The 9,378-nt window shown below is 38.3% G+C and overlaps 1 protein-coding gene and 1 pseudogene across 2 annotated transcripts; one reads left to right on the top strand and one right to left on the bottom strand.

The window, feature by feature from the left end:
• Positions 1-765: 765 nt before the first annotated feature.
• LOC125221225 (UDP-D-apiose/UDP-D-xylose synthase 2-like) lies at positions 766-3,849 on the top strand. The gene is made up of 9 exons (XM_089062673.1): positions 766-1,290; positions 1,737-1,829; positions 1,945-2,052; positions 2,446-2,560; positions 2,653-2,786; positions 2,880-2,981; positions 3,069-3,161; positions 3,229-3,364; positions 3,454-3,849. Exons 1-9 carry the CDS (start codon positions 823-825, stop codon positions 3,564-3,566), a joined length of 1,362 nt encoding a protein of 453 aa, XP_088918799.1. The 5' UTR covers positions 766-822; the 3' UTR covers positions 3,567-3,849.
• Positions 3,850-4,954: 1,105 nt separating this feature from the next.
• Positions 4,955-9,125, bottom strand: LOC125221226 (aspartic proteinase 36-like; annotated as a pseudogene). The gene is made up of 10 exons (XR_016134525.1): positions 8,678-9,125; positions 8,352-8,481; positions 8,033-8,280; positions 7,724-7,951; positions 6,679-6,841; positions 6,343-6,415; positions 6,156-6,253; positions 5,799-5,865; positions 5,444-5,515; positions 4,955-5,369 (listed from the first exon to the last, which is right to left on the bottom strand). The product of XR_016134525.1 is annotated as an aspartic proteinase 36-like (transcript).
• Between the last annotated feature and the right edge of the window lie 253 nt (positions 9,126-9,378).

Below are 9,378 nucleotides of genomic sequence, written 5' to 3'. Positions count from 1 at the left end.
ATGGACACTCTGAGTAACAGCTGAAGACATGACATTATTGGCAGGGCTCTTATTTAATATTTTCTTTGTCCCATAAGAATATGTATACTTTCCTTTTTTTAGTTTAACTTATAAGAATGTGCATCTTCTAATTTTAAAAATTCTCTTATATTATAAGTATCTAAGAGTATGAGTATAGTGGGGCGGACCCGATGCATCGGGCGGACTATCATCTGCCACTGTAGCCATGCGGACAATGGCTGATCTATCGTCGGCGCCCTATAGATCGTCCGTGGATGATAGGCGATCGACCAGGCATCGTTCGCCCCACTACGGGGGACGCGGAAAATGCAACGCGTTTTCCTTTTCTTTTTATCTATTTAAATCCCATTTCACTTCCATTTCCCACACCAATTTATTCTCTCCCATCTCTCACTCTTCAATATTTCTCTCCCTAAACTTTCTCACTGAAAAAATGAATCTCGACGATGACTGGAGTACATCGGAGGCCGCCATTACTCGGGTCTTATTCGATTGCGTTCACGAGGCTGCGGTGGAATGCTTGACCAAAATGCGCAACCAACAAGCCCATGCTCAGCTCATGAACGACATGATTGAAAAAGTTTAAAAGCGTAGCTGCCATTGAGAATTTGTAGTTTTTTTATTTCGTATTGTAATGTTCTATAGGACGGCCTATAGGGTGAATGGATATAAGAATAAAATGCTGATGCAGATGCTCCAATGGACGCTCTGATGAGATGAGACCCATTTTGAATCCATCCATGTGGGGGGCATGCAAGAGCGAGTATCTTCAATGGAAATGAGTAGGCGAGTAATGATTCGATGTTTGCAAAAAAATTAAAAGCAGGTGGGCCCGTAGAGACTGGGAACCTCTCCTCCCTCCTTTTTCTTGCTTTAAATATGTTCTCATTTTCCCCACCAAATCTAACATTTCCCAATTTCCAACAATCTAAATCCGCTGTATCTCCGTATCCGAACGACCGCGGCGTGAATCCGAGCGAATTTAGGGATTGTTTTCGGAAAATGGCCACCGGAAGAGTAGATCTGGACGGCAATCCGATAAAGCCGATGACGATATGCATGATCGGCGCCGGCGGCTTCATCGGCTCGCATCTATGCGAGAAGCTGATGGAGGAGACGCCGCACAAGGTGCTCGCCGTCGACGTCTACAATGACAAGATCAAGCACCTACTCGAGCCGTCGTCGCAGTGGGGCGACCGCATCCAGTTCCACCGCCTCAACATTAAGAATGACTCGCGCCTCGAAGGCCTCATACGCATGGCAGATCTCGTAATTTCTCTAGCTTCTTCTGCATTTTGTGCTTTTTTGCTGCTTGTGTTTTTGCATGTTTCCAACATCAATGTCGCTTTGCTTTGGATCTTGTAGATTTTGTTCTATGAAAGTTTTTGGTAAATCGTGATCGAGCAATGAGTTTTGACGATCAGTTCTGCTGGTCATTTTTCCTGATTTGTAGTATAGTAGATTTTGTTTGGATTTCTGAATCTCATTGGATCTGCGCTGAAATATGTAATTTAAGATTATTAGACTAGCTAGTTAGTCTAGTTTGCTTTGCTGAAGTTTCGTATTCAATTTCTGCTATTCATACTTCTTCATTTATATACTATCTCGCTTGTCATTCAGCGATGTTATACTGAATTCTTGTTTACTGGAATTTTCAGTTCCATCATAGTGTAATAAAAGTCCCGACTATTGACCTGTGCGTTTTCATGTTACAGACAATAAATCTTGCTGCTATATGCACGCCAGCAGACTATAACACTCGTCCTCTTGACACAATTTACAGCAATTTTATCGATGCCCTGCCTGTGGTAAGTTGTAATTTGTTTGTGAACTTTACATCTTCAGCTGTGATACTAAGATTGGATATGATATGATTTACTTGTTGATCAACGTTGAAGATCTTGTGGGCTCTCATGCGTATAGGTAAAATACTGTTCAGAAAACAGCAAGCGTCTCATACATTTCTCAACTTGTGAAATTTACGGGAAAACCATAGGTGCTTTCTTGCCTAAAGATAGCCCACTACGACAGGTAACCATCTTCTGTTATCATTACAAGTTTGTATGGTTGATATGAAGTGATTTTTTTTAAAGTAGAAGCCCTTTTCATGTTTCTTAGCTTGCTTTTGTCATTGGATTTCCTGTGTACTAGAGTAGAAGATTTCATTAAGGCGGGCTAGCTTATTGTTTATCCTTTTCCCTGATCTTTTGATGTTTTTGTCAGATTTCAATACATTGCTTTCCTACTGTGAATGATCTTTTGCATTTGCATTGTTCTTGAACTTTAACCTTCTGAAGGCCAGTATATATTCAGTCAATTTAATCCTTAAGTTTCATGTCCTTGGAGAAAATGTGTAATTCTTATAAGAGTATGTTTTCTGAATGCAAGATAACATGTAATCTAAACTCTGTTATCTTGCATTAGGATCCGAATTATTTTCTGCTCAAGGAGGATGAGTCCCCTTGCATTTTTGGCCCTATTGAGAAGCAGAGATGGTCATATGCATGTGCAAAGCAGTTGATTGAGAGATTGATTTATGGTGAGTTAATGATGTATTCTTGCCTTCTGCTTAAATAGTCTGTTGTGTTTAGAATTTCTGTACATGCTCTCCTAACTCTTGTTTTTTTACAGCTGAGGGTTCTGAGAACGGCCTTGAATTTACAATTGTGAGGCCATTCAACTGGATTGGTCCCAGGATGGATTTCATTCCTGGTATTGATGGCCCAAGCGAAGGTGTTCCAAGAGTTCTCGCTTGCTTTAGCAATGTATGTATGTGTCATTTGCTGTTTTTGTGATGGTGGCCATTAGAATTACTATCTATGTCTTGTTGTATATTCTAATTTGTGTAAATTTTGCAGAACCTCTTGAGGCGTGAACCACTGAAACTGGTTGATGGTGGACAATCACAGAGAACTTTTGTTTATATCAAGGATGCTATTGAGGCTGTTCTTTTGATGATTGTATGTTCACTTCTACTTTGTTTTATACGTCTGTATGTTAGTATTATTCCATTACGTTGTGGCTAAGTGATTTTTTTGTGTATTCAGGAAAACCCAGCCAGGGCTAATGGTCACATTTTTAATGTGGGCAACCCCAACAATGAAGTTACAGTGAGACAGCTTGCTGAAATGATGACTCAGGTAACACTGACAACCCTTTCTTCAACTTGGATGTCTATCTTTCAGGTCTCTAACTCGATACTCTCAGGTTTATGCCAAGGTGAGTGGAGAATCATCACTTGACACACCAACAGTTGATGTGAGCTCAAAAGAATTTTATGGTGAAGGATATGATGATAGTGACAAGAGAATTCCAGACATGACCATCATCAACAGACAGCTTGGTAATGAAATAGTTTATTTCCTTGTATATGCTTGCTAGTGTCAATTATCATTTCCTGTTTAACAGTCATTTGCGTTGCAAAATTATCAGGATGGAATCCAAAGACATCGCTCTTTGACCTGCTGGAGTCAACCCTTACTTACCAACACAGGACGTATGCAGAAGCAGTGAAGAAGGCAACCTCAAAACCCATGGAAAGCTAAGCACCATATATAGTGAATGATAAGTTGGTTTCTCTTCAATGTGCTGCTCTACTCTGCTTATTCATTTTAAGGGACACGGTATTTCGTTTCTTCTCAGATACAATATATTCTGTCTCATAAGCCTATAGCACACTGTTGTACTTGTAATGATCATCATCTTGTGTTGTCTAATGTCTTTTACAAGTTTGCTTCACTAGATATAAACCTTGCCTCCATTAAATTTTGTTGTAATCGAGGAAAAGTTTTAGAGGGGGTTCTTCTCTAATATGCCTTAAAGACAGTATATTGTTTTGTTCAAACCATTTTAGTCTACCATTTGTTTTAGATTTTTTAGTTATTAGTAATTTATTTATTGTTGTCTTGCCTAAATCATCATGCTTGTGGCCGAGCTATTTAGTCCCAATATGGCAATGTATGAGTCCTCAAAATGCAAAATCAACACAATCTAAGTGAGACAACACACCTTCCAGCTGAAGTTGATCTTTCACACACTTGCCAACTTTTTAATAAATAGACTTATGGGTCACAGTGGTCCTACAATTTAGTATGCTCAGTTAAGATGGTTAACCAGTAACAAACATTTTTAAGAACACATACCTAATTTTTAGAAACGGAAACAAGACAAGCAACAACAATGAACATAGACAACAAGAAGCAATGAACCAAAGAAAATGCTCCTTCCAAAGCAAATTGACAAGTTCGATTAATCAATTATACAAGCAAATCTTCAAACAAAACTACAGAGTTGAATAGAATGTTGGCGAGATTGCACACAAATATTTGACGACAGGTTTTGAGTTGATACCGAAGTGTACTGATTTGTGAGTGTCCCAAGCTAACCAGATGGTGGAGAAGCGGCCCCAGCCAAGTTTGCTCTGAATAACATATCTTCCGAATTTGAAGGTGTCGCTGACCTGCATGTCGTGGCGGTAGTCACCGCTCCCCTCGTCCTCTGAGGTGTAGTCGCTGATCACGCTCTTAGCGTTGCAGTTTCTGTCCACTGCCGTTGTCGCCTCCTCCGCCATTACTTGTGTTGCAGAAAGTGTTGGAATTGTGAGAATGAAGAGTCGGAGGTTTTTGGAGATTGAACGACAGAGTGTTGTGAAGGATAGGTTGGACGACGCACAGACATAGTTAACCATTTTGGTATATATAGAAAGCTCAATCTCCATAAATGCCATTATTACACTCGTAAAGATATTTATAGTACAACATTAGGCTAACCACAATATGGGTCTGATTTTCAACCACATTTCAATGATGATGATTGATTTGAGTTTATCACTGAGAATCTGAGATACTCCAATAAATTGATGATATGCTATGATTGATGATATGCATGAAATGTGTTGTTTCCAATAAATTGTCACGCTTCTTTGAACTAAAAATACTAGTAATCCGTGTGTAATAAATCTACATATTGTTAAACGAATATAGTGCACAAGAAGACAAATGACCAATTCTATTCGAATAAGGATATATTGCATCTTAACTTAGCACTTAGAAGCCTGCAATTCTATCTAGGTATACACCAGGAACTGCCAAAATGAAGAGAATTTACAAAAAAAACTAGCTCCGTCGTATCACAATAATGGAAGAGAATTTACAAAAAACTAGCTCTGTCATATCACAATGACGGAGGGCCGCCAAAGAATGCTATATGCAGTAGTAGAGCTACAACAGCGCTTGGTATAAGCTTGGAAAGCATGTAATCTGCCGCGTTGCTACTGTCAACTTGTCCAGCATTGAAGGATTCAGTTTTACCTATACTGGTTGTTGTCGAGACGTTCACAGACGACGAACCTGTAGAACACAGAGTTTGTATCACCATGTTATGTTGAACAAGAAGGAGATCAAGCTGAGCAAGGACAACTTACAGTCGTAGTTTGCCCATCCAATCCTTTGACCAGCTATATCATACACCACAATCTTATCTTTCAGAACAAGATCTGCAGGGAGAGATGCCATATCTCAATTAAAACCAGAGAAAGAAAGTTGAACAATAGGAAGTAAGACTGTGGAAAACAGATAGATAGCCCACAAAATTGCAAGGAGAAATGAACACATTTAAACCTTTTCTTGAGCATCATTCGAAATTTTACCAAGCAAAACCGTACAATAGCTTAAAAGTTGCTGTTATGTTCGGTGTATGAACTGTGTGTGTCCATATTATGAAAAGAAGTAATACTTATGAATATCATGGATAGAAGAGCAAAGTTGAAATATCCATACCTCCTAAAATGGTAATTCCTTGACCCTGAATTTTCTGGATGCCGATGCACCACACTGCAGCACCACCCTACAAAGCAAACTATTGCATATTTACAAAAATTCAAGAGAGAGAGAGTATAGTGTCTCCACAGCTGATAAAAAGTAAATTACTTTCACCATTATGTACTCCAGCATGCCAAAGATGAAGATTTTTTAAGTTTGTGTATTTCAGACTAAAAAGTATTGAATTCGAAGTTCAGTGTGACAAACTGAGATGAATCAAATCACTAAGTTTCTACATTTAGTCAGATTGAGGGACCTAGCAAGTAAGCAACAGTTTTTCCAAGAGATTCCAAATGGTACTAGATTTTGACTTACGATAGAATTCTGCTGCAAAAGATAGTCTTGAGGCCTAAGAATCATTGATGCACCACCAGCAAAGTTTAAAGTAACTTGTGGGAATATTTCTGAGACACCGGAGAAGAAAAATAAGCCACACTTATTTAAAAGGAATAGATAGGCAAGAAAGATATGCAAACCAGAAAAATAAGTCTAATGAAAAACCTCGAGGCAGTTAGATAGCATTGATTTCCTTTTGCAAGAAGAGAGCGTACTGATCCTGAGACGGTTTCTGTGATCTGCAGGGTTAAAAATACTCTACATATCAGGGATCAAGTAATATAAGGAGTACTCAGTATAAGAATAACAGTGTTTACACTATGTTTGATATTACAACACAAATTTATAAAATTGCTATTGACACCACCTTTGAATTTTTCCCAATCTGTTTTAGCGGTACTTGTCGCACAACTTTGTTAAACATAATTGAGATGTTGTAATTTTAAAACATACAGGCACCATTTAAACCAAAATAGAACATACAGACTCTATTGGAACTTACTGCAGTAACAAATGGATCATACGCCTCTTCTGCAATGTACGCCAAAGTTGTGCCTGAGTCTATTATTGTTCCACGACTGCTTGTAGTCGCAAAGACTGATGAATCAATGTTGAGTGTCTGCCCATTCACAGCTATACTTTGTAGATATACACTGTAATGTGGCCTGGAAAGGAGGAAGAGCAAATATTTCAAACTGCATTGTTGGTGACATGTCCAACTAGTTGAGCTAGTGCAACTTCATAACAATAAAAATCTGAATTATGTATAAAACTTGCAAAATGGAAAACAAACAGAATAAATTAATACTTTGACATGAATTATATGTCATGAGTTGTTGAATAAGGGGCACACTGTTTATTTACCAACGAATACTAGTTTCACAATTTCGAATCATTAAGGAAAGACCAAGCATCTCAACACTAAAAAATGTATCAATATAGATCCTATGACCAATAATCTAGCTAAAGGCAGACAGTTCAGCTTTCTCACTGCCTTTGTATCGAGAACATATGTGAGACTATGCTAACAAAATTTATTCATGAAAATGCGAAGCAGAACTTAGTTTTACTGTCCTGCCATATTAATAACTTGATTACTTCAATAGCCTCACTCACACCTTGGAGGCTTGCTTATGCAAGTCGAGGTTATTTTACTTCTCAGCAAAATATACGACAATAACATACTCATTAAACAGCAATAAACTTTAAACTCTTATTATTAATAATCTACAAAAACCGTTCTTATAGGCATGCTTGCTTTAGGCCTAATATATTTTATCCACTTAGAAAAGAATCACAAGAAAGGGACCAACCAAACAAAAAAAAGACTTCCACACTGAACACATATCTTCTACACAGAACAACCTTTATCATGGAACTTCATATTGAAACTATCTACTGTCCCACCTTTGAGTAAAAATGTAAAATCAATGAAAAACTAACTAAAATCGCAGGCTTTACATGGATGAACTTAAAAATGAATACTTACAAAAAGATGTGGAAAGCATATAAAAGAAGACGGAAGTTTCTGGCAGGAAAATACGTACTGTGAAGGCACAAGTGGAGTGTAAACCATATTTGGCTCCACTATTTGACCAAGCACCAATATACCACCCCCACCACTCTCTCCTCTCAAACAATGAGAAAACGAATACGGGGTGATTCCTTGCGATGAAAGCTGTGAAATCACAGATAATCCCTGCTGTCCAAAACCAAATATACCATCAACTGCCCTATCTGGCTTGGTAAGGTCCCCAGTTTGTGATGTGCTACAACTGTGTATGAATGTATCCAAGAAAATCAATTGATAAAAACAAGCACAAATGATAATTTAACTAGCATGAACAAGAACTAACCCGAAAACAACGGGTGCTGAATTATTTGAGGCCAGTGAATTTTCAACTATAGAGTCGAAATACATCGAGTCATACACATAGTAGCCGGATGTCCCGCTTCCATCACCATATTGGAAGGTATACCCACACTGGTTGTGACCCGAACAACCGGAATCAGAAGACTGAGCTCCCAAAGCACACCTCTGGTCAGAACATGAGATTGGTGAGGCTGTGGATGAGCTGGGAGGATCAAAAAACTCGAGCTCTATCTGTTGAGGAAAGCAATGCATTTCAATAAACCATCAAAAAAATGAATTGCAAAGAAAAATGTTTGACATACTTGAAGTCCACTGGAGGTGGGACAGCCATCACAGGGATTGCAGCTAACCCATAGCACATCACTTCCAGTATCTATCTGTACATAGAATTCCTTTGCAGGAGTTCCCAATTTCACTCTTGTATAATATAGCCTGAGAAACAAGAAAAAAAAATCACCAGAATGAATTCCAATAAGTCATGAATATGCCTCCAGAGCTTAAAAAAAACATTAAATTCATGATGCAATAATAAAATTGAAGAGGAGTATATTCTTCTAGGAAAGTGAATTGCACAACCATCAAATTCAATCACATTTATGTTTCCATTCCATTTGGTGCAAAAGCTTACCCAACAAGATAAGGATCGTAGGTGCCTTGAACGGAAAAATCAACGACGCCAGAAGCAGAAGGCTTGTTGCTGCAACAACCTAGCGTGCCTGAGTTGACTCATTCCAACTCCGTGATGACTCGCCCTCACCATTCTCTTCTCCTCCCCATCCACCGACAACGCCAAAAGTAGCGCCGCCGCGGCGATGACCTGAATTATCGCCGGCGGCATTCTCCAATCCAAAAACCACCCACTTTTCTGTTTCCTTGCACTCTTAGCAATACAACCAAATTATTAGTAAATGTGTCGATGATATTTCAGTGCATGTATTGAATTTTGGGAGAGAAAGAATGAGAGAGCAAAAGAGGATTGATCGTTAATTCTGACTACTGTGTTTAAATATTTGTTCTCTGTTTTCCTTTTTTTTCTCTCGTTTTCTCTTTTCAGTTTATGCACATCAAATGATTCTATTTCTTATGTCCAATTTATACTCTCTATTTAACAAATTAACGAATACTCCAGTAACACAAATGCATAAGAAATACAGCGTGAATTTGATGCATCGGATTAAATGCCAAATTAATCAAAGTTCCGCTAACTTTTCCAAAAGATAAATGTACATAAATGCAATTAGTCCACATGTAATAAAACTGTTTGAATAAACCGTTTGAAACTGCAGCCACGTTTGTCTCAAGATTCTATACCACCAAACACATACACAT

The sequence above is a fragment of the Salvia hispanica genome, chromosome 1 (genome assembly GCF_029641045.1).
Source record: "Salvia hispanica isolate PSC_SH4W2 chromosome 1, Shi_PSC_v1, whole genome shotgun sequence".
Lineage (NCBI taxonomy): Eukaryota > Viridiplantae > Streptophyta > Magnoliopsida > Lamiales > Lamiaceae > Salvia > Salvia hispanica.
Note: the sequence above shows the minus strand (reverse complement) of the source record. Positions and strands in the feature narration are given on the sequence as shown.

Coding starts and splice junctions, on each gene's coding strand:
- LOC125221225 (XM_089062673.1), top strand. CDS start 823: ATGTTTGCAAAAAAATTAAAAGCAGGTGGGCCCGTAGAGACTGGGAAC. Junction 1,830..1,944: donor TTATCGATGCCCTGCCTGTG/GTAAGTTGTAAT, acceptor TCATGCGTATAG/GTAAAATACTGTTCAGAAAA. Junction 3,365..3,453: donor CATCATCAACAGACAGCTTG/GTAATGAAATAG, acceptor CAAAATTATCAG/GATGGAATCCAAAGACATCG.